The following is a 24,460-nucleotide window of genomic DNA, read 5'->3' as shown; positions in this document are numbered from 1 at the left end:
TGGCCTGCTGCCTGTTTTTCGGGTTTTCAAATAGTTGGAAAAAATTAAAGTATTAGTTACCCGTGAAATTCAAATTTCGGTGTATTTACATATTTAAGACTGCTTCTGCGCTAAGACAACAGTGGCGTAGCCCCGACAGTCCGTTTGCCAGCTCCTCGACTGCCCGTGAGAACGTCAGACCACACAGGTTACGTGAGCACCTAAGATGGCACGGCTAGGGTGAGTTAGTAGCTACGGACTGAACTTGGACGTGAGCTAGCTGTTCCTTCCATTTGCCAAACCGGAGGCCTTCTCCGGGGCTGACCAGCCCTCCCTACGCCATCTGCTCTCCTGCTCCCGCCCTCACTCCTGGGAGCTCTGCCCATTCACAGACCATCACCACACGATGCTGCTGAGTTCTTTTAGTAATTCAGCTACAGCAGGGCCCTTACGGGGCTGCCCTCCAGGAGCAGAGGAGCAGGGCTGCCTGGCACAGCGTTTCATACTCCAGGTTGGCCAGAAATAACATCTTCATCTTTGTCTCCACGCAGCTCTTCCCTGTGAGGCTGTTGGCCAGTAAAGTGGCAGCGGACTGTTGGAGGAGCCAGCCGACCATCTTGTCTAGTTTCAGATTCTTCAGGGCCAGGGTGTGTTCCCCCCAGAGGCTTAAATGAAGCACATTAGCAGCCACTCGGGCAGACGGTCTCTGCAACAGGCAGAGAAGCGGAAGCTTAGAACATGTGGCTGGCAAAGCACGTGGCCCCAAACCCGATCCGTTAATGAATCCTCATTTCAGGGTCCTCCCTTCTCCGGCCCCAAATTCTTGTCCACCCCACGTCTCTCCTTCCTACAACACCCTTCGCTCTCCTGACACACGCTGGCTGCTCGCCCCCCGTGCTGCAGGCTTCTCCAGGTGCACAAAGGTGCCGCAGGCCACGTGTGTCGTGGAAATAGCCTCCCCGTCAAGGAAGGGCCACGAGCCGCCTGTGGATGACCTCTCCTCACTTAGTAACCGGTGGCACTGAGCACATGCTGTGCGGTGGCAGGGAGGCAGGAGGACAGGGGTTTGAACCGTGTCTGCCTTTGTGCTCTTCCCTAGGCATGCCGCCTGGCCTGGGCCTGGGCCGGTCCAGATCTGCTCTTGGGCGAGGCCTCACCTCTGTTTCATTAGATGTCGGCTGTTCCTAGAAGCTACAACTCTGTTAAACATTTCTTAAAAATGCATCTTCTTCCCTCTAAGTAACTGAAGCCACTGAAGCCAAGACAAGTTGCGTTGCTGGAACCGTAATCTGGTGGCCACCTCCCCTACTCCTATTTATACTAAAGTTTGTTCTCCTGTACAAACTTGGTTAGGACAGAGGAGCTATCGGTGACTCTAGTCTTGCCCAAACCTGGTCTTTACTCTGGAACGTGAACTTTCACACGACTCCTGCAAGACCTGGGGACAGCCTCACCTTGCTGGCCTCTCGCTGGAGCAGTGACCTCACCAACTGTCTTGCTTCTAGAGGCACCGACTTGGGCAGTGCGGGCAGCTGAGCCTCCTGGTAACTGCGGCTTTCAAGGTGGGCCCTGCCCTGGCCGTAAAAGGGATTAGAGAGCCCGAAGATTTCGTAGGCGAGTGCACCCACTGCCCAGGCATCGGCTTTGCCGTAGTCAATCACCGCTCGGGGGCCCGGGCAGGCTGTGGACACCTGTTAGGAAAGCAATGAGTGAGCTTCATGCTGCTGGCACCTAGAACGCATTCACGTTCCGGCACAGCATCTGACTCCTGGGCTGACCGGAACTCTGTCCCAAGAACCCAGAATTTGAGCTGTGGCTAGGACCCACGAGAATCTACTCAGGTTGCAGGGGACTTGTGCCAAATTAAGGGTCAGAAAAGATGGAGGTGTTGAGTAAATAATGAGGAAGTCAGTCTTGTCCTCTCAGTGGAAGCACGGTGGAGAAGTATGTTTGCTGATGGCACAAGACCTGCTCAGCGGGACTCACCTCAGGAGCCATCAGGCAGCCGTTTCCGCCCCGGTCCACATACCAGCTGGTGAAAGGCAGCTGCAGGCCAATGCGCTCATCAGCCAGGCAGCAACCAAAATCTGTGATCACCAACCAGGGGCAGCCATCTGGGGAAGGGACAGGCAGAGGTAAGTGACTGGCCCCTCCGAGAGGCCTTCCTGTGATCCCCACCACGGCCACCGTCAAGACGTGGGTGAGAGGGGTTTACAAGGACTCCATGTTGGTCCAGGAGCGCAGGCTGGCCAGGCCTGGATGGCTACCCTGTCCCCAGAGAGCTCAACGGGAGGGCCAGCTAAGTGAGCACGGAAATGCCTCCAGGAAATCAAAGCCCCAAACAAAGAACTGGATAAAAGCTTGGCTCAATCTAAGCAAGTAATCGGAGCTAGCCCAGGACTGAACGAGCTGCTCATGGTTTACACAGCAGATGGTGCTGGGCTCAGATGATCTCTAAGAGCTCTTACCAGCCCAAGAATCTTTGATCTGAACTTGAAACCCCAAATCCAAACCCAAGAAACCGGTCCATTAGGATTTAGTTGTCTGTAAAAGTATTCACACAGACTTTCTTTAAAAACCTAGTTCCTCTAGCAATTTAATTGCCTCTTATTTTCAATCTAGTTCAAAACTTAACAGACGTACAAATCTCCTTTAAAACAGCCCAGGTAAGGGGCCATCTAGCCTCTACTTCAGTGCCTCCAGCGTGGGGAACTTGGGATCCCCAGGGGCAGCTGGGCTTACCTTTGGACAGCTCTCACTGTCTGAAAATGCTTTTTTCTACTGAGCTACAGTCTACTACCTCTCTTTTACTTTAAGAGAACTTCTGCCACCGAGTCTTGTGTTCTGTAAGTGGGCCACAGAAAGGAATCATTCCACAAGCCCTACAAAGAGAACAAAGGCCTCCATTTTGAAGGAGAGATTGCTCCCCTCTTGTGCACGGAGTGAAATTAAGACAACGTGTAACAGAACATACAAAGTCAAAAAGGACCTGAAGGGTCCTTAAATGTTTGCAGACATGAGTCTGGTGTGCCCCGGATGGCTGTGAGGTAGGGCAGGGACCCACCTGCGTCCAGCTCCACGAGAATGTTGTCAGATTTCAAGTCTCTGTGCGCGACGCCCTGTTGAACCAGATGATCCACCCCCTCCAGGAGCTGCAGGATCATCACGGTGGCGAGGCGGGGGCTCGGGGTGTTCATGCGAAGGTACTGGCGCAGGGTGCAGGGGTAGCTGGTGGAGAGGGTGACAGGGCCTCTGGCTATCACACATCATTGGTCCCCAGCATCTTACGATTAGGAGGATGATCCTTCCTCATTGTGGAGTTTCTTAATCTTTTCTCCCTCAAGTATCCTTTCTGTTCCCACCCATTACCCTGAAATAGGAAGTGAGAGCTCGGGCCCCACGTGATGAAAGTAATGGAGCAGACACTCTTTCCTTAAAATGCCCATCACAGCAATGCCAGTAGGTACAGAGAGCAAGGAAAGAGAACTTTCTGTGTTAAACAAGACACACGCAACTGGTAAGGCAGGCCGTAGAGAAGGAGCAAGAATCAAATGTACTAAAAACACTAGGTGAAAACGATGTTCTAAGTGAAGACGAAGTTCTATTTTCATGAAAAATCATCCTAAAGGGACGCTGCTCTCTAGGGCAGTCTGCCCTCACCGTGGCCTTGCCCTACAGAAGGACGAGGTGCCTCCTCCCTGCCACCCCGGGGGCTGCAGGTGCACAGGGCCAGGGGCTGCCTCCTACTTACTTCTTCATAACGAGGAAGAGCGTCCGCCCGTGGCCCAGGCCTTCGGGGTGAAGACGTGGCGGCAGCACATCAGGGTAGTCGACCAGGGCCCCTGGCAGCAGTGGTACAGAAGAGGTGAAGGCACGGAAGACCCGGATGATGTTGGGGTGAGGGGCCAGTTGCTTGGGACTTCCCTTGGACTTTCTAGTTCAGCCAAATGAGACAAACGGAAAGATAATTATACCACGATAAATACTGACATTTAATCACCCATTTTTATCACTTAGTACAGATCTGCTTTGTGTCAGGTGCAGAGCCTGGTGTTAAGAGTGAAAAAACAAACCCATAAACATGACTAATCACATTTGAGGACTCTGCTGGCCCATCCATCTGTCCATCCATCCATCCCATGCTGCAGAATACAGTGGTCAAGAAACTCTGGAATCTGACTCTGGTTTGAGTTCCAGGTTGGCCACTGTAAGCCCTTGGTCAGGTTACTTCTCTGCGCTCAGTCTCAACTGCCAAAGGGAATAGGGTAGTAACACACCTTGTAAGGTTGTTAATACTTACAAAGGACCCAGAATCTCTATGATCGCAAGGTGTTTTTTTTTTTTGTTTTGTTTTTTAATGTTTATTTCAGAGAGAGAAGGAGACACAGAATCCAAAGCGGGCTCAAGACTCTGAGCTGTCAGCACACAGCCCGATGCAGGCCTCCAACTCGTGAACTGCGAGATCATGACCTGAGCCAAAGTCAGATGCTCAACTGACTGAGCCACCCAGACGCCCCTATGATTGCCAAGTTCTAACCCTTAACATGGAGTATGAGCTCAATAAACCTTGGTTGAATAAATGAATCGGCACAGATGCAGGTTGTAGTACAGCCATCGCTTGCCTGCCCAGACCTCCTCCTCAGGGATCCCCACACCCACAGGCCTGCTGGCGCACAGTGGCCATGTTCTGGATGGTGTGAGTCGGCCTGCTATGTATCAGCCCCACCCCTCAGGCACTACTGACTGGGTGGGCACCTGACCTAAGGGCAAGGAGCCTGCAGTCACATCGGAGACCCAAACGGTTGGTGGGAAAAGGGAAGGGGGCTGGTTAGATTCTCTCTTGGAGGAACATTAATGAAAAAACATGGCGGTAATCTAGCAGTCAGCAATGGAACTGACGGTGGAAGGTGCCGGCCAAAAGTCACCCATGTGATCAAAGGCACACAGGAACAGAGGAGCTATGGGGGAAGAAAGAAGGACACCGGGTGAGAGAGTTCAGAGTGGAGGAGAAACCCAAAAACACGAAGACAACACTGAGGGAGCAAGACGGCCACCCCCATCCGAAGATCCGCCTCCGTTCCCGAGCTTTGTAGAGCCAGTCCACAGGTGGCCTCCTACTGCTCTCGCTCTCCAGTCCATCTGAGTGCACCCCTGCGTGCAATCAAGGGGGTTAAAGTGTTCCTAGCCTTGGGGCACTGGAGCTAGTAACAGAATCGGGAGGATCACAGTTCAGGGTGGTCTGTGCCACAGTGGGAAAGCTCGGCTCGGTTGCCGTGGGAGCCTGGGAATGAGCGTGTCCGTGTAAGGTATGTGTGTGTGGAGACCTGGAGTGGGGCAGGAGGCTGTGGGGAGGGCAGCCCGAGTACAGCTAACCGCAACGTAGGAAGACAGGCAAGGAGGAGTGCGGTGCATCTGGAGGAGGGCCTTATGGATTCGATACGGCGGAGCACAGAGTGTACACGTCGGGGGGAGAAGTGGGAGGAGCAGATCACAAAGGTCCGAGCCTGAGGTCCCTAGATGAGCAGAGGCTAGGTAGAAACAGAAGTGCTCTCAGGGACGGAGACCGTTTCTCCCGAGTCACTAGTGTCTCCTGAGTCACTGATGCCATATTCACGGAATCATCCAATGGACATTTACTGAGCTGCAAGGGTACACAGCAAACAAAACAGAAAAGCCCTGCCCTCAAGAGCTTCTAGGACAGCGGGAGAGAGAATAGACAGACATCTGTGATTTAAGGTCCAATGGGGATAAATGCCGTGAAGACAAATTAAAGCAGGGTGAGGGACTGGTGAGAGACGAGGACCGCTTCAGATGGGAGGTCTGGGCGGCCCCTCCGCCACAGAGGCATTGGTGCTCACGTGAGCTACCCGACAGCATGTCAGCAGGCCGAGGCGAACCCAGAAAGCCGCCCGAAGACAGCTGTACCCCTCAGAAAGCAGCAGACATGCAGACACCCACTTTTCCCTACAAAGGACTAAGGAGAGGAGGACGATACTAAGAACCCCCGGTCACGGGGAGCCTTCCAAACCATAGAAGGGGCTTTCCATGTGTCTTCTCAAGTCCCTGTGTCTACCTTCCCGTTTCTGACAGCACTGGGTCTAGAAACTAACCCTCCGGTAAGTTGCCAAATGCAGCCCCTGCTGGCGGTCCACAATCGTGAAGACACGTGTCTCTGTCACCCGCTCAGCTCGATCCTCACCACCGCACACCTGGCGCTTACAAAGCACGAGGAGCATGGGCTGCCGTCCACCCCTTCTTCTCTCTGTGGAGAAGGCCTCTCTGCCTTCCCTCCTGCCCAGGTGGTGCCTCCTCATCCTTCCAAAGGCGGCACTGACGGTCGCTTCAAGAGGCCCATCCGTTCGCGCTCCCCCAGCGCCTGAGCACACACGGCCGTAGGTAGCGCTTACCTCCCCGGCCTCTGCTCCCACCTTGTCCGGCTCCTCTGTCACACACAACTCTTGGGGACCAAGCCCCCCACCTTTTAATCTCTCGGCATTGCCGCTGTTAGTGGAATGAGTGCTACCTCTGCTGGGGATGGAGTTCAGCGACGGAGAGGCGGCATTCCACCTGGGCATTGCTTAAGAGCAATCAGATCAACTTTCCAACATTCTGAATTGGGCATTTTTGGATGGCCTTCTCTGGGAGATCTGCACCTTCAGTTGGGGTCAGATGATCTGCAATCCTCTCCAAGTGAAATTATCCAGCAACTACAAATCCATCATTCGCCGCATCATTCAGTGAGCATTTATGATCGACATGATGCCACACCGAGGACACAGGGGAAGATTCTGCTCTCGCGTAACTCACAGCCAGTCCGGCGGGCAGAGGGGTGCGTACCTGTAAGTGACTGCTCCGTACTCCCCGGCCAAGGCCACTCGACCAGCTGGGACTAGCTCCTGGCTCATTGTGCTCAAGATGGCTTCACTGGAAGAGCCTGCCTGCAACACAATCATGAATTCAGGGTTACGTGGACTAGAGCAAGTCCGAATCTTCCTTGTAATCTGGACCAGACAGCTACTGCCTAGAATTTTTTTTAAAAAAATCTTAAAGTAATCTCTATACCCAATGTGGGGCTTGAACACGCAACTCCAAGATCAAGTTGTGGCTCCACAACCGAGCCAGCCAGGTGCCTCTAGAATTGGTTTTGACATTCAAGATAATCCAAACTCTCTGAAGGGGCAAGCCAAGCCTAGTCTCTCCTGAGAGGGAAGAGATACTGTCCCCCACCACCTCCCAGGGGGCTGCCACACCCCACCTCAATCTCCGGGCGGCTCAGGTGCCCAGGGCAGGAAGGGATGGCAAGATGGTCACGGTCAGGGCTCTTTCTCACTGCCATCAATGCCTCCAGTCCCCGCCAGGCTCAAAACTGGCCACTGGAACACGAAGACTCCCCCTGACAGGCTGCCTTCAGCAGACAGGCAGAGATGGACAAACTCGCCCTGGATATAGTGGTGCTGAATCACAGGACAGCCCTCCCCACCCCTCCAGTAGAAAGAGCCAAACACGAGGAAAAACACCCTATTTCCTCGTTTCATTATGAATGGCACTCAGGCCCTGTGGAACCTGTTAGGAACCCTACAGGAATTAAGTCTTTTAGCTTTTGTGAGCACAGTAGGTGCCATGCCCATCAGTGGAGGTTTGATGCCAACACTGGATGTTTCCCAGGCCAAGCACTTGGCTACTTGTTAGCTATTAGCCAGCCGGGAAGGGCAATAGTCTAATAACCTTCATCCCCCAGATCAAAACAAGAAACTGCGTTCGTGGGGTGCCCGGCTGGCTCAGTCAGTGGAGCGTGCAACTCTGGATCTCGGGGTTGTTGGGTTCAAGCCCCACGTCGGATGTGAAGGTTACTTGCAAATAAAATCTTTAAAAAAGAAAGAAAGAAACTGCATTCTTTAATGTCCAGCATGAGCTGTGTCCCATTCTTAGGCTTGGACGGATGCTCTGGGAAGGAGAAAGAACATTAGGTCTTAATTAATTTTCTAAACCCATCTATATAGTGATAAGGGAAAGAAATTAGACAGAAATCTGTTTCTGTGGAGGGAAAAAACTCAATTTCCCAAAGCTTTGCGTCCTTCCAGAGTTGAGGGCAGGGAGGTGACAAGCCAGCCTGTGATCTGGAGGTGAGGCTAAAGGGGGAGAGTCTGGAGGACAGGCGTGTGGCCTCTCCTGTCGAGTGAGGCAGGTCAGGGGAAAGAGGGAGGGTGGCGGTAAACTGCGCACCTGAATCCAGCTAATGGACCAGCACTGACAAATGAGAACCCAGGTGCTCAGGCCCTTGCCGCCCGTGTGTGGTGCACAGACCTTCTAGAAGCACGGGCATCACCCGGGACCTTGTGAGAAAGGCAGCATCTCAGCCCCGACCCCAGACCAGCTGACCAGAGTCTGCCTTTTAACCCGATCCCCAGGCGACTCGCCAACTGTCACCATTTGAGGCGCCTGTACTGTGGAGACTCCGCCCGTCTACTTCCCGGTAAAGGGCACTATCGGGTCCACCAAGACTGGCGTTTTGAGAAACGGCCAACCCAAAGGCGAAAGGCCCCCTCCTCACCGAGATGTTCCACATCATCTTGATGGCTAAGGGAAAGCCAGGGGCCCGGGAAGCCGGCTCCTCTTCCTGGGGAGCGGTATCTGGGCCTCTGCCAGGAAGAAGCCCGATGCTCCTTGCCACCTCCAGGCTCTGAGGCAGCACAGGCACGGTGGCTTCGTACACAGCTGCGCTGCAACCCTTGCCAATGGGCTGTCCTATCACATACTCCTCCAGCCGGAAGCCCTGCCAGCATCGGGTGTCCAGTGGGTCCGGGAGCAGCTTGTTTTTCTGGGTGAAAATTGCCTGTGAGGAACAAAACAGGCGCGATGAGCCAAGGTGCCTAATAAAGCTCAAGTAAAGGGAAGTCGGGGGAGTGGGGGAGAGGCAGAGCCAGGCGAGGTCTTCGCCGACAGGATCAAGAGCTAATAAAAGCACAACCAAACTGGGTTTTACTGCTCATCCTGGGCTCAGGCCACCTACCTTTCTCTCCCGTTACTCGGAAGAACGTTTTCTCAAACTCTGTACCTTCGCTGCAAACAGAGACGGCCCAACACAGAACACTTGTTAGTTAAGAGGCCAAAACTTCTAAATTCCGCAGCTGGCACACCTTGCCTGTTGAGCTCCCGGCACAATCTCAGAGGCTTCTGATCTCAGAGACCACTGTCTGTCGTGCAAGGACCCTGGCAGGCAGCTGCCACTGGGTGGTTCTCGGGAGCCGTGGACGGGCAGCTCTCCTCCGGTCTTCAGAGGAATCCGAGGGTGGTGTTTGGGCAAGTCTGTGTCTGCTACTAATGCCGTCGCAAAGGGTTTTGGAGGCTTTGTACGGGCTGCCAGCCCGGCGGCCGGATCTGCCCGATTGTTCCCCCTGGGCAATCAAACAGTCTGATTTCTGGTGTCCTGGGCCGTGGGCACCGGCTACCTCCTTGGGTTCCAACACGGCTCTAATAATCCTAAACTGCCTGAAGTCTACCTCAAGTGTGCAGTTTTCAGGGCTTCAGGAGAAAGGGCAGTGTTAGGGAATGGGAATGGGAATGGGAGAAAATTGGAAACCTTAGTTTGGAGAATCATAACCAGACACTGGAGGAAATCAGAATTCACGATCCAGCCCAGTTTAAGAGGCAAACAACAAACATCCAAACACAGTTCATCTAACGTCCACAAAGGTCTGATTTTTTTTCCTAAAATCACCCCCACTTCCACCAAAGATAACCAAATTAAGACTCCAGCTTTAACAACGTTGGCCTAATTATTTCCATGAGCACTGCAAGAGTGACTAGCCATATAGAGTTTGCCTTTTTTTTTTTTTTTTTTAATCTGCTTTGCTGGAGCTTCTCAAAGAATTTCAGACTGAACTTTTAATAGCCTCTCAGGGCTAAGAAGCCAAGCCAAGTACTTGCCATCAGAGTCTGTCTGCAATACCTATAGATTCGGGTAAGTTCCTCTCTTCTTGAGGTCCCTAAAATATCCTGAGGTTCCTGCACCTGCCAGAAAATGACCTGCTGGGAACCCTGTAAGCAAGTACAAAGCTGATTTTTCCAAGGCACTTCATTGGCTCCAAAATGTCAGCCTTAGTTCCTTAAAGCTGTCTGCTCATATCTGAGTCAATGCACGTCTCCCTCAAATATGATATTCCAGTCAAAGCCCTGATAATATAACCAATGTTTCCAAATGTGTTCTGTCCTAAGAACAGATTCTTACTGAACGTATACAAATACATACATTGCCATGAAAATATAAGAATACTCACTGAGAGTTTCTGAATCTGGAGGGATCAGGTGGGGAGAAAAGATAAATGTATCATGTTTGTTTACAAAGGGATTATTCTACCAAATTTCTGCAAGTCATAATAGCTTAAGAGAAAAACAGTTTCCTTCAATCTGGAGAAGCAAACATTAGAGAACCAGCAGCGTTTCAATCAAGAGTCATTATCTTCCTCAATTCATTCAGTCCCATGTTACTAATTCTCGCTCTGTTTGAGTGGTTTTCCTGTTAGTTCCAGAAGTTCTTACTCAGTTTGGCTTTATCATCTTACTGGTATGAGAGACCCGTATTTGTCAAAAGGCCTTCCCATGAATCTCCTTAAGCTGAAACCCATCTGCAATAGCATCAGAGTAAAACAATAACTATAAATGACAGAAAACTAAAAAAATGGCCATGGTTTTTCTGTGACACACAACACTTTAATAATTGGAATTACAAATGATGACATTACCCCAGGACATATCAAAACCTTAGGAATTTTATACAATTTCTGGAAAAGTTATAGCATCCACTCATACAATCTAAGGTTTATCCTCACTTATTTGACAGTGCTTCCCATGTAATTTGACATACCAAATAAACAAGCCTAATTAGTAAAAAAAAAAAAAAAAGATTTCATTTAGAAGTTGAATCTTGGGAAGTTGGTCAGAAATATCAGAAGGCTTTACTTCTTATTTTTTTAAGTTTATTTATTTGATAGAGCGTGAGCACGAGCGGGGGAAGGACGGGGGCGGGGGACCAGAGAATCCCAAGCAGGCTCCCAATGTGGGGCTCGAACTCTCCAACTGTGAGATCATGACCTGAGCTAAAATCCAGAGTCAGACGTGTAACTGTAACCACCTGAGCCACCCAGGCACCCCAGTATTTATGTTTGAGAGAGAGGGAGAGAGTGCATGAACTCTCCAGTGGGGGAGGGGCAGAGAGAGAGGGAGACCTGAGACTCTGAAGCAGGTGCTGATCTGTCAGTGCAAAGCCGGACGTGGGGCTCAAACCATGAGATCATGACCTGAGCCCACGTTGGATGCTCAACCAACTGAGCCACCCAGACGCCCCAGAAAACTGTCGTTTGTAACAGGAAAACCAAATTCTAATCGTATATTGACGTACTTCTGATAGCAAAACTCATTCATTCCAACAAGGCGAATTTTTGAAAAATGGTATGTAGTCCCTCCCTGTCACTGCCCATGTTGACATACACTTACTGAGACAGGGCCATCCAGGGTGCTGCATGGAGCTGAGTCCTTGTGCTGGGATGTGCTGACCAGAACCCCCATCAGGAATGAAGGACCCTCAGCTGGTGGGCATGCTGCTAATGGTTCTTAGCTCCCAGGGCTCATGAGGGAGGGCGTTGACTGAAGACACCTGCCTTGTCCAGGCCACGCCCTCTTCCCAGGCGGTCTCACCTAATGGCCATTCAGTACAAGTGTATGAAAGTCCAGCCCTCTGCCCCAGTTTAGGCTGGTTCTAAAGAGGAACCCAACTTTTGGAAACCCCTCAGAGAGTCAGCTGAGGCTTCTGTTGAGGTTGTGTCACTGCTCAACCTCTGCCTGATCCTGTTCTCTCAACCAGCCTTCTCTTCCCCAGGTGTCGACCACTCCCCAAAAAACTTCTTTATGCACTCATCTCCACAATCTTAGTCCCGACCGTGCACAAAATTCCTTTCCAAAGATTTCCTTCTCACAAATCTTCTACAACTTCTTAAAATCAGGTTTTGTCCTAAGTTTTCCTTCTTGAAATAACCAGTCTCAATTCCCTTGCATACAGACTTGTTTCCCTTAATGGAAGCCAAAAAGAAACCCGTGTTAGTTCTCAGTGATTATATTTAGATTACCAAAACACTTTGTAACATGAACCTATTGACTTGCAGTAAACACAAGCAGAACAACAGTTGTACCTCCTACGTCTCCTACTGGAAACTTTAAAAACACGTCCATTTTAATGAAACCAACAACCCTGAATTAGCTTTAATATTGAATATTTTCCCAAACCACTTGAACTTAAAAGTGTTTTCCTCAGTTTTGGAATGCCTAATTCTTACAAGCACTTGCCTTTAAGCCAACTACATTGACCTCTTTGTCAAATTAATGTTAGTAGCACCATCCACAGGTAGAGAAAACAATCTCACATTTACAACACACATGGACACACATACAGATACACAAGCAGGATGCAAATAAAATCTGGGCTGCCTGGGTGGCTCAGTCAGTTGAGTGTCCGACTCTTGATTTTGGCTCAGGTCATGATCTCACGGTCGAGCTCTGAGCTGAGCATGGAGCCTGCTTGGGATATTCTCTCTGTCTGTCTGTCTGTCTGTCTGTCTCTCCCCCCACCCCCTTAAAATAAATAAGTAAACATTAAAAAAAAGATGCAAACAAAATCTTAAAGGCCCAGTTTCCAAATATATCATAATTTATGGATCCACTGATTGGTCATTTTTCTCCAGTCTAATGAATACTGTGGGAAAGCAGTGTTGCAAAGCAAGAACTGCCCAATTTTGGAGAAAACAGACCAAAGGGCTGCATTCGGGGATCAAATTCACTTTCCATTTTCCGATCAGAATACGGCGGGTTTTGTCCAAAGATACCAAAAGCTGCAGCAACAAACAAACCAAATGAAGCACCGAGTGCCTCTGGGAGCACTGGTTCCTGCCCCAAAGCCAAGGCTTCGTTGTCTGACCCAAACAGCTTCCTAGTCAACTTTCAGACAAAGGGGCGCAGAGATCCACACCAAAGCCCCCTGTTTGGAGGCACCCAATGGGAAGAGGAAATGCGCTCATGTGCCCTTGCATGTCAAGTACTCATCAAGCGGCGTGTCCACCCGAAGCCGAAAACCATTTCCTCGCTGCAAAAGTTAAATTGGGTCCCCAAGGCTGGCAGTGCCCAGTTGGGGTTGGGCTCTGGGGACAGTCCCTAGGACAAACAGCCTAAGCAGTCGCTTGGACTGGTCACCACACTCCCAGAACCGACTGGGGGCTGAGGAACCACAGGCAGAGAGCTCCCGTTGGCTCACAGCAAAATCAGTCACTGAGACAGTGAGTGTGCAGCAAGGAAAGGGTTTTTTCAAGAGGCCACCTAAGTCTGAGACGAGAACCCAAGCCTCAAATCCAGCTATCCAGAGGAAGAGAGTCAGGGATATTTAAAGACCAGAGGAGGGGCGCCTGGGTGGCTCAGTCGGGTGAGCATCCAACTCTTGATTTTGGCTCAGGTCATGATCTCACAGTTCATGGGATCGAGCCCCATGTCAGGCTCTGTGGTGACAGCACAGAGCCTGCTTGGGATTCTCTCTCTCCCTCTGTCCCTCCCCTGGAAGTGTGCTCTCACTCAAAGCAAATAAACATTTAAAAATAATAAAGGCAAGTGGAAAAGGTCTGGGTAAAAGGCTGCTGTTGTGTTTATTAGTCCCATTAACCCTCTGGTTACCAGTTTCACATTCACACATCACTCTTCTGTTCAAACACCTAACAGCTTACTCAGCACCTTGGCTGGGTGCTTCCTATTTGTGAAAACTTTCACAGGACTCATCTGCCCACAAGCGCCTTTCATATGCCTCTCTCTGGACCTGATTCCATTGTGTTGTTCCACCTTGTTTATTTATTTATTTTTTTAAATTTTTTTTTCAACGTTTTTTATTTATTTTTGGGACAGAGAGAGACAGAGCATGAACGGGGGAGGGGCAGAGAGAGAGGGAGACACAGAATCGGAAACAGGCTCCAGGCTCCGAGCCATCAGCCCAGAGCCTGACGCGGGGCTCAAACTCACGGACCGCGAGATCGTGACCTGGCTGAAGTCGGACGCTTAACCGACTGCGCCACCCAGGCGCCCCTCCACCTTGTTTATTTAGCCCGACTCATCCATCAAGTCCCAACTGGAGCTCCTCCCTCTTCGATAACCAGCCTGGACATCTAGCCTGCAGCAACCTGTCCTTCTGGAGGATTCCTACAATGCTTCGTATCTATAAGCTAATTCATGATAACTTTTAACTTACGGAAGAAAGGAAGGAAGGAAGGAAGGGAAGAAAGAAGAAACATAGAAAAGAAAGACGATCTCACTGTGCCAATTGGTTTCTAAACTCCATAGAGCAGAACCGATGTTCTGTAATCTTTTATCAACCATGGCTTTAAGAAGGAGACTCACAAGAAGTTACAAAAAAAAACCCCAAAAACTACAAAGTGTCCTCTCTGTCCCTTCAGTTGCCTCCCATGGTGACATCTTATAAAGCAGCGATACAATATCAAAACTGGCAACGTGAATTGGTGCAGTGCTATCAACTAGACCACAGACCTTACTCAGTTTTTACCATCTTTTAAAACCTGCATTCATTCGTGAGTGTGCAGCTCTATGCAAGTTTTTGAACAGGTGAAGTTTAATATAAAGAATTATTGACTTGGGGCACCTGGGTGGCTCAGTTAAGCGTCCAACTTCGGCTCAGGTCATGATCGTGTAGCTGTGGATTCGAGCCCCGCATCGGGCTCTGTGCTGACAGCTCGGAGCCTGGAGCCTGCTTCCGATTCTGTGTCTCCCTGTGTCTCTCGGCCCCTTCCCCACTCACACACTCTCTCTCTCAAAATAAATAAACATTAAAAAAATTATATAAAAAAAAGAATTATTGACTTTAACACCAAATTGAAATAACAAGGGATTCACTGATAAGGTGCCTTGGTATTTACTGGAAATCCCCCGTCTGTGGTGGAGACTCATTCGTAGGGAGGTGCCTCCACTGCTCTCCGAAACTGCCTGGGGGCTGGGGGCACCAGGCGAAGCAGCTGAGCGCCTGACACCTCGGGAGTCACCTGCTGGGGTGGCCCCGCGCGCAATGCAGGTAATGAGGAGCCGGCAAAGCAAGCACACCGTCAGGGAACCAGCAAGCCGAAGCCTTTCCTCCCGTAATCCCTCTGGTGCCCTCTACTGACAAGTCATGTCACACACCTAGCAAAGGAAAACAAGTTCAAAGGCCCAGGTCAATTCTCACAGAGCAACAAGCCGAATTGGAGCTGAGTCAATAAATCGGTAAGTGGGAACACCATGGAACTTGGGGTGTTACCGGCGTTCAGTGAATCGGGCTGCTACAGCGTGCGGTGAGCTGAGCAGTGTCACACAGGAAAGAACCATCCCCGTAATGGTGCCAGCAGCACCCCTGTATCAGCCAGGGTCCCGGCAGGAGACAGTAGCACACTCAAACAAGGATGGATACTCTGAGAAGAGTCTCTTGACACGGTTGTGGACAGGTGTGGGGAAACCGGGGGGAGAGCACAGATCCCTGGGGCTGCTTACCTCCCCCAGGTCTGGAGAGGCAGGAGGCTCGTGAGACCCAGGAGAGAAGCATGGTGGAAAGAGCTGCCTGACAGGATGACCGGGGCTGTGACCTTTCAGCACAGGGTGCAGCCCGCCAGAGGCCCCGAGATGGGGAATTAATACCCCAAACCCACGCTCTCCCCTCTGGCCTGCTGGTGCCACAACCCACATCCCACTCCAGCCCCCATGTCGAGTGAGCCCAGATGGAAGCCAGGAGTTTGGAGAGCCGTCGGACTCTCCACCGGACCCCGCTGAGGTCCGGCTTGATGGGGAGGGGGTCGAGGGCTGGGCGGGGATGGGGCTGGCTGTGTCCCGACGCTGCTCCTCCAGCCCCAACTTGAGCCCTGTGCCCAGTCGGCCCCCAGAACCTCATATTTGGACAGCACCTCCTCCAACAAGATCCGACGAGGGCCGGGTTGGACACGGCAGGGAGGTCTGAGACGTCCAGGCCCTGGTAGCCGATGGCACAGCCACTGGCATGGCAGCCTTTACAGGCAACACCTGAAACTCCAAGACCTCAAGAGAGAAATGGCCACGTTCGTTTGACCATATCCACTCCTTGTCCTGAAACGTGGCAGCGCCCCCTGCGTCAGGACGAAATGGGCACCTTCCAAGTATGCTCCTTGGTGCCGGTGAAGGGTCCAGTTTTCTGAGGCACCTTCAACACCTGCTGTCGGGACAGGTGTTCTCGCAGAGCCTCCACGTCATACAAGCGCTCAGCCAGGAACTGGAGCAGCGACCTTCCCTTCTTCTGATTGCCCTCCAGGGCCACCGCCCTGCTCAGGGCACAGATGCCCCCAGGACTCCCATGACAGACCGGGGCCGCCAGGTGCAGGGACTCTTAAAGCCCCCAAACTCTTCCTTCAGTCTCCCTCCAGTCTTCTCTTAGCCTGCTCCGATTCTGCCCTGGGCGCCGCCACCGCGCCGGGATGAGGTCAGCTCTACGCAGTTTTATTCCACGTACAGATTCGTGTAGTCACCGCCATGATCAAGATTGAGAACTGTGCCATCACTGAAGAACCTCTTTGTGCTACCTTTTTGTATCTGCACCTCCCCTCGCCACCCCCACCCTCTGGCAACCACTGATCTGTTCCCCATCTCTATAGTTTTGTCACTTTAAGAACATTATATAAATGGGGGCGCCTGGGTGGCTCAGTCGGTTGAGCGTCCGACTTCAGCACAGGTCATGATCTCACGGTCCGTGAGTTCAAGCCCCGCGATGGACTCTGTGCTGACAGCTTGGAGCTTGGAGCCTGGAGCCTGCTTCGGATTCTGTGTCTCCCTCTCTCTCTGCCCCTCCCCTGCTCATGCTCTGTCTCTGTCTCAAAAATAAATAAAAACACTAAAAAAAAAAAAAAAAAAAAAAGGCCTGTTATATAAATGGAGTCACACAGTATATACCCTTTGGGACCTTTTTCACTAGGCATAATATCCTTGAGGTTGTTACCTGTATCAATAGTTGATGCCTGGTTATTGCTTAATATTCACCATACGGCTGTACCAGAGTTTAACAATTCACCTGCCGAAGGACGTGTGGGTTGTTTTTAATATTTTGCTACTGTGAATAATGCTATGACTATTTACTATTTAAATCATTTTTAAATGTACAGTTCCATGGCACTAAGCACATTCACCTGGTTGTGCCACCATCACCACCATCCATCACCATGACTCTCTTCATCTGGCAAAACTGAAGCTCTATATACACTCAACATTAACTTCCCATTCCCTCCTCCCTCCAGTCCCTGGTAGCCACCATTCCGCTTTCTGTCTCTGTGAATTGACTAAGTATTTCATATGAGTGGAATCAAACAATATCTGTCCTGTTGTGTGTGTTTTTTAAAGTAGGCTTCATACCCAACCAGGGGCTTGAACTCACGACCCTGAGATCAAGACCTGACATCAAGAGTTGGATCTTGTTTGGGGGTGGGAGGGGAGGGGCGCCTGGGTGGAAGTTGGTTGAGCATGTGACTCGATTTCGGCTTACGTCATGATCCGAGGGTCGTGGGATGGAGCCCCACGTCGGGCTCCGTGCTGAGTGTAGAGACTGCTTAAGATTCTTTTTCTTTTTTCTTTCTTTCCTTTCTTTCTCTTTCCTTTGTTTTTTTTTCTTTCTTTCCTTCTTTTTCTTTCCTTCCTTCCCCCCTCTCTCTCTGTTCCTCTCCCCCACAAGCACTCTCTCTCTCTAAGAGAAAAACAAAGGTCGGACTCTCGGGGTGTCTGGCTGGCTCCGTCGGTAGAGCATGTGACTCCTGATATCGGGGGTTGTAGGACTGAGCCCCACATTGGGTGTAGAGATTACTTAAAAAAAAATCTGAAAACGCAGAGTCCAACACCTAAGCGACAGAGACTCCTAGGCATCCGAACACCTATCCTTTTGTAACTGGCTTATTTCACTTAGCATAATGTTCTCAAGTTTCATGCATGTTCTACCACGGGTCAGAATTTCTTTTCAAGGCTGAATAATACTCCATTGTATTTAGATACCACACTTTGTTTATCCATTCATCCATCCATGGATATGTGGGCTGCTTCCGTCTTCCGACTATTGTGAACAACGCTGCTGTGAACATGGGTGTACAAATATCTGCTCAAATCTCTGCTTTCAGTTCTTTTGGGCACATACCCAGAAGCGGAATTGCTGGATCAAATGAGAAATCTATTTGTAATTGTTTGGGAACTGCCATACTGTTTTCCACATCTACATCTCCTGCTGACAAGGACAGCAGCTGGGGACTAGGCCAGACATCACCTGTCACCCAAACTGGCCAGAGCTCAAACATGAGACACTCTGGTGATGGATGAGTCAGGAGAACTGGAACAAGGGCTGGAAACCAGAAAACATGGCAGACATTGCCCAGTCCTTGACCAGCTGTGTCCCTCCCTGGGCAAGTCACACTACCTTCCCTGACCCCCACCCTAAGCTGTACAATGCAGGCACTGTAGTAACGCAGCGAGTGGTTTCAAATCCCAGGAAGAAGACTGAACCCCTGGGAGAAATGGGAATTCGGCCAGTGGATGGCCTTCAGACTTGAACCACAACAATGGCTCTTCCTGGGTCTCCCGCCTACCTAACTATGCCACAGATTCTGGATTTGCCAGCCTCCGTAATTGCAGAGACAACTCCTTAAAACAAATCTGTTTATAAACACATGCTATTGGTTCTGTCTCTCTGCAGATGCCTAATACAGATTTTGGTTGAACAGAAACACAGATCTCTGAGCTATTTTAAGCATTTGAAAAGCTCAACTCCCACCCCCACCCCATATTCAGTGGCTCCTGATAAATGTACACAGGTTAACTAAAAACTGTTAGGTCCTGTTTTCTACCGCTGTTCATAGTTTTTACTTTGGGTTCAGCTATGTCACTAACTTGGCTAAACTGTGGAGGCTTAGGTTAAAGGCACAGGCCTTGAAGAGTCAGACTTTGGGCACTGGCCTCTATTAGCTGTGTGCCTTTGAGCAAATGACTCCACCTCTCTGAGTACTTTTCCCCATCCATAAACTGAGGATGACAGCTACCTCAGGAACAGAAGTGCTATGATTTAACTGCCATTACATTTTAGAAAATTAAACACAGAGCCATTAGCCCTGGTGCAGCGGGAGCTATAATTAGCAGCATAACGACGAAAAGGTGCTGTTTGAGGAAGGGAAAATGTGAGGTGCTGGCTCCATATCAGGAGATCAGTATCACCGCAAATGAACCTTCACTGGTCATTTCCAACGAATTTCCAGCTCTGACAGAGAGGTAGAGCTTGACCCGCCGCGGCCCCAGGCAGCAGGTGATCCCAGCCCCGCCCCTCGCCCCGCCCCCACATTAGCCCCGCCCCCGGCCGGCGCCCACCTGGATCTCCTGACAGGCCGACGCCGCCCGCCGGCCCTCCGCCTGCTTCTCCTCGATGAGGCCCAGGCCCAGACCGAAGGCCAGAAACACGGCCCGGCCGCAAGGGCCCGCGCCACCCCGGGCCCGCACCGCGAACTGCCGCTGGAGCCGCGCCGCCAGCCCGACCACCGACTGGCGGAAGAAGCGGTAGCGGTCGGGCAGCCCGAGCCCGAGCCTGCGCGGCTCCGCGCCGGGTCCCGCGGTCTGACCCCGGCGTTCTCCGCGGCCCCATCCCGCCGCGGGGCCCGGCCGCTCGGCCCGTCCCCAGCCATAGGCCGGGCCAGGCTTGGCCGTGAAACGCAGCAGTAGCGCTCGACCCAGCTGTAGGCCCCGGCCCAACGCCTGTCGCACCGCCATGGCGGCACCGCGACCCGGTCCCCCAGCCGCAGGCCTCCGGGACGCCGCGCACCACAACAAACTTCAGGGACGGCGCCTCTACGCAGGCGCAGGCGCCGAGGGGCGGGGCGGGGCGGGGCCGCCGCTCTAGCGGTTCCCCGGCTGGGCGCGAGAGGGCGCCGTGTGCGCACCTGCGCGACGGGTAGTTTCTCGCTCTTGCGCACTTTGAACCCGGCGTGGAGGGATTCAGCGTTAAGGAAATCCTGAGTGTGAACATCGCTGGTCCTGGGCCAAGTCGAGAAACTGATAAAGGAAACTAATATTTATTGACTATCACCCGCTGCGCCAGACTCTTTACACCTGTTAATTTATTTAATTTTCGCACAAAGATAGGAATGTCATTTTTACAGATAAGGAAACAGGCATTGAAAGGGCAGTGACTGGGACACCTGGGTGGCTCAGTCGTTGAGTGTCCGACGTCAGCTTAGGTCATGATCTCACAGTTTGTGAGTTGGAGCTGGCGTCAGGCTCTGTGCTGGGCGCCTGGAGCCTGCTTCGGATACTGTGCCTCCCTCTCTCTCTCTCTGTTCCTCCTCCACTCGTGTTCTGTCTCTCTCTCTCTCAAAAGTAAATAAAACATTAAAAAAAAAATAAGAAAGAAAGGGCAGTGACTGAGGTCCCATTCGTTGTCAGAGCTGAGATTAAAGTTCATGTTGCCCTGATTCTTGGGTCCTTGCCCACCCCACCACTCATGCCCTTAGGCTCCTCTCTACAAGCCCACAGTCCTGGTAGCTTCCTAGGACTCTCCAAGAGAATTCCCACCCAAAGGCTACATTTTTCAGATGAGTAAACTGAGGCCCCAAGACATGGAACAACTTGCCCAAAGTCACAGTGGCAGAGTCCTGTTCCCCAAACCCACTGTTAGGAATGGCTGATGAAGGGATTTGTTCTGAGTGACTTCTTTTTTTCTTTCCTTTTCTTGGCTTTTTTTAATGGGAAATTACAAGCATACACAAAAAATAGAATAATATGGTGAACCCCATATCACCAATTACCAACAAATAGCCGTTTTTAAAATCCATTTACACCTTCCTACTAACCCTCCTGCCCATTACTTGAAAGCAAATCCCAAATGTTACATTATTTCATTTATAAATACTTTAGTATCTGTCTCTAAGAGATAAGAATTCTTTTTAGGGGCGCCTAGGTGGCTCAGTCGGTTGAGCATCTGACTTCGGCTCAGGTCGTGATCTCACAGCTTGTGATTTTGAGCCCCGCGTCGGGCTCTGTGCTGATAGCTCAGAGCCTGGAGCCCGCTTTGGATTCTGTGTCTCTGTCTCTCTCTGCCCCTCCCCTCCTCATGCTCTGTCTCTCTCAAAAATAAATAAACATTAAAAAAAAAAAGAGAGGTCCTGGAAGATATGTAAAATGTTTGGGGGTGTGTGACCATGTATCTCTGTGTGAGGGGGTGAGCTTCCAGGCAGAGACATTTGTCTAGCTTGAGATTCACCTTAACATTGCCTGAGTAAATAGGCACAGCCTAATCTGTTTATTTCAGGGCTCCCTTGGGTCCTTTGGGACAGCCCTGGTTCCACGCTGTGGAGTAAGTAGGAATAGCAGGCTAGCGTGTAAAAATAAGGCAACTGCAAAATGCTTCATTTTGAAGCATTTTGAATTGGTGAATTTAAACATGTTGAAACTAATACATACATTGAATGGAGACCCAGTACTTTCACTCCTGGGTATAGACCCACAGGAATGCATATCTATTTCCCCAAGAATGTTTGTAGTGGCGCTATTCCATGACGATGGAAACAACTCAAATGGCCATCTATAGTAAGTGGGCTGGATAAGTTGTATATTCACCCAATGGACTACTAAACAGCCATAAAAGTATGTACAGCTAAATGCAAACCGCAGGGATGTATTTTATAAATATACTGATCAGTAAGGAAAGCAAATATAAAAAGGAATAAGTATTTTGTAATTCCCTTTGCACAAAGTTCAAGGGCAGATGAAACTAATCTACAGTGTTAGAGGTCAGGATAGCAGTTGTCCTTGGGAGGTTGTTACCAGAAGCAGATTCAAGAAGGATTTTGGGGGCTAGTGACATTCTTCTTCTTGCTCTGGGTATGTTCATTTGATGAAAATTCATCAAGGGGCAGCTGGATGGGTCAGTAGGTTAAGCGTCCGACTTCGGCTCAGGTCATGATCTTGCAGTTTGTGAGTTCGAGCCCCGCATCAGGCTCTGTGCTGATAGCTCAGAGCCTGGAGCCTGCTTCAGATTCTGTGTTTCCCTCTCTGCCCCTCTTCCACTCATACTCTGTCTCTCTATCTCTCTCAAAAATAAATAAAACATTAAAAAATTTAAAAAAAAGAAAATTCATCAAGATGTACACTTTGGTTTGTGCAATTTTCCAGGTGTAATATTTCAGTAAATGTTTTACATAATCTTCTTGACATAATGAAAACTTTTTTGAAAAGTTTGGTCTAACTCATTCATGGTCTCAAAGTTTTAAGAAAATGAACTTATTTTGAATAGTGCATTAAAGGTCACAAAGTTTACTCAACTGTCTTTGAACTTAGTGGTTTCAAACAATTCTATTTTAATAATGAACTTTGTTGTATCATAAACCTAGACTTGAACTTTGCTCTGCCATAGTAGCTCATCTGAGTCAGCCTATTTCTGAAATAGAGGATAGGACTTACCATTGTTTAGGGCCAGCCAACATTAAAGAGCTGCTGTTTTTTTTTTTTTTTATGAGATTTTATTTAATTTATTTATTTACTTACCTATCTATTTATTTATAATCTGTTTAGAAAATTTTATTCGGGGGCGCCTGGGTGGCTCAGTCGGTTGAGCGTCTGACTTCAGCTCAGGTCATGGTCTCACTGCTCATAGTTCTGTGCTGACAGCTCACAGCTCAGAGCCTGGAGCCTGCTTCAGATTCTTTCTCCATCTCTCTGCCCCTCCCCCACTCGCATTCTGTCTCTCTCTTGTAAATATAAACAAACATGAAAAAATTTTTTTTAAAATAAAATGCTTACTCCTTTTTGAGAGAGAGAGAGACTCAGAGAGGGGAACAGAAGATCTAAAGCGGGCTCTGCGCTGACAGCAGAGAGCCCGATGTGGGGCTCAAACTCACAAACCATGAGATCATGACCTGAACTGAAGTCTGACACTTAATTGACTGAGCCACTCAGGTGCCCCAAAATTTTATTTTTAGGTACTCTCTATACCCAACATGGGGCTTGAACTCACAACCCTGAGATCGAGAGTCTCATGCTCTACCACCTGAGCTAGCCAGGCGCCCCGGGAGCATCTTCATTTTGATTCTTCTGGTGATGGTATGGTGGGAAAGGCAGGATACCAAGAGAAAGCAAGCAAAAGATTTCACATCCCTTTATTCCACCTTAAATATGAAGTCAAGGGATGTGTAGATGCTAGAGGGAGTCTTCAATCATTTGAAGAGTTCTGGCCACCAGGCTTGCTTGGCCATGGGGTGGGCCCTTGGCTAGGAACAGGTAGTCACCTGTTTCAGCAGTGTGTGTGTGTGTGTGTGTGTGTGTGTGTGTGCACGTGTGTGTGTTCTGATCTCTTTTATTGGGAGAAATTGTAGGATGCTGGCGATATCCCATCATATTTATTCGGGAGACACATACATTGATAAATAGATGAGTTTCTTGCCAATTTATTTATAGGTGCACATAGAAATCAGATAGTGTCTTTAATTTTTTGACGGATCTCAGATAATTTTAAAATACAATTTTATTTTATTTTTTAATTTTTTCAATGTTTGTTTATTTTTGAGAAAGAGATAGAGTACGAGTGGGGGAGGGGCAGAGAGAGAGAAGGAGACACAGAATCTGAAGCAGGCTCCAGGCTCCGAGCTGTCAGTGCAGAGCCTGTTGTGGGGCTTGAACCCACTAACCATGAGATCATGATTTGAGCCAAAGTCAGATGTTTAATTGACTAAGCTACCCAGGCGCCCATAAATTATAATTTTAAACGCTCCATTGAAGTTGTCCTTTGGAGAAAGCTAAGGAAGAGAAGGTTGGAGGAATTTCACACTCCAGTAATCTCAGGCTCATCCATGGAAACTTAGGTGGGGCAAAGGTCTCATTTAAAGTTCAAATCTAGGGGGCGCCTGGGTGGCTCAGTCGGTTGGGCGTCCGACTTCGGCTCAGGTCATGACCTCACAGTTCCTGAGTTCGAGCCCCGCGTCGGGCTCTGTGCTGACAGCTCAGAGCCTGGAGCCTGCTTCCGATGCTGTGTCTCCCTCTCTCTGGCCCTCCTCCACTCACACTCTGTCTCACTCTCTCTCTCTCTCAAAAATAAATACACATTTAAAAAATAAATAAATAAATAAAAATAAAGTTCAAATCTAGGAGCACCTGGGTGGTCAGTCAGTTAAGCATCGGACTTCAGCTCAGGTCATGATCTCACAGTCTGAGAGTTCAAGCCCTGTATCAGACTCTCCACTGACAGTGCAGAGCATTCTTCGGATCCTCTCTCTCTGCCCCTCCCCTGCTTGATTGCTCTCTCTCAAAAATAAATAAACATTAAAAAAAAAAGTTCAATTCTCAGGTGGTTAAGCATCCGACTCTTGATTTCAGCTCAGGTCATGATCTCATGGTTCAATAGTTTAAGCCCTGCACCAAGCCTGCTTGGGATTCTCTC

General features: G+C 49.9%; 1 protein-coding gene and 1 non-coding gene across 2 annotated transcripts; both read right to left on the bottom strand.

Annotated features, from left to right (window-relative positions):
• Positions 1 to 387: 387 nt before the first annotated feature.
• Positions 388 to 19,880, bottom strand: PINK1 (PTEN induced kinase 1). Its single transcript, XM_042949180.1, has 8 exons — positions 19,405 to 19,880; positions 8,531 to 8,812; positions 6,817 to 6,917; positions 3,731 to 3,913; positions 3,044 to 3,207; positions 1,966 to 2,093; positions 1,434 to 1,670; positions 388 to 685 (listed from the first exon to the last, which is right to left on the bottom strand). The coding sequence occupies exons 1-8, from the start codon at positions 19,798 to 19,800 to the stop codon at positions 428 to 430; spliced, it is 1,749 nt and encodes a 582-aa protein (XP_042805114.1). The 5' UTR covers positions 19,801 to 19,880; the 3' UTR covers positions 388 to 427.
• A 3,136-nt stretch (positions 19,881 to 23,016) lies between these two features.
• On the bottom strand, positions 23,017 to 23,089 carry TRNAE-CUC. Its single transcript has one exon. It is a non-coding gene; the product is annotated as a tRNA-Glu (tRNA).
• Between the last annotated feature and the right edge of the window lie 1,371 nt (positions 23,090 to 24,460).

The sequence above is a fragment of the Panthera leo genome, chromosome C1 (genome assembly GCF_018350215.1).
Source record: "Panthera leo isolate Ple1 chromosome C1, P.leo_Ple1_pat1.1, whole genome shotgun sequence".
In the NCBI taxonomy this organism is placed as follows: Eukaryota; Metazoa; Chordata; class Mammalia; order Carnivora; family Felidae; genus Panthera; species Panthera leo.
This window is presented reverse-complemented; position numbering and strand designations above follow the sequence as displayed.

Bases quoted from the DNA above. Each gene is read 5' to 3' on its own strand.
- PINK1 (XM_042949180.1), bottom strand. From the start codon at position 19,800: ATGGCGGTGCGACAGGCGTTGGGCCGGGGCCTACAGCTGGGTCGAGCG. The intron at 3,208-3,730 runs GTAAGTAGGAGG...CCTCTCCACCAG, and splicing joins CTCTTCCTCGTTATGAAGAA to CTACCCCTGCACCCTGCGCC. The intron at 1,671-1,965 runs GTGAGTCCCGCT...CTTTCCTAACAG, and splicing joins GCTGCCTGATGGCTCCTGAG to GTGTCCACAGCCTGCCCGGG.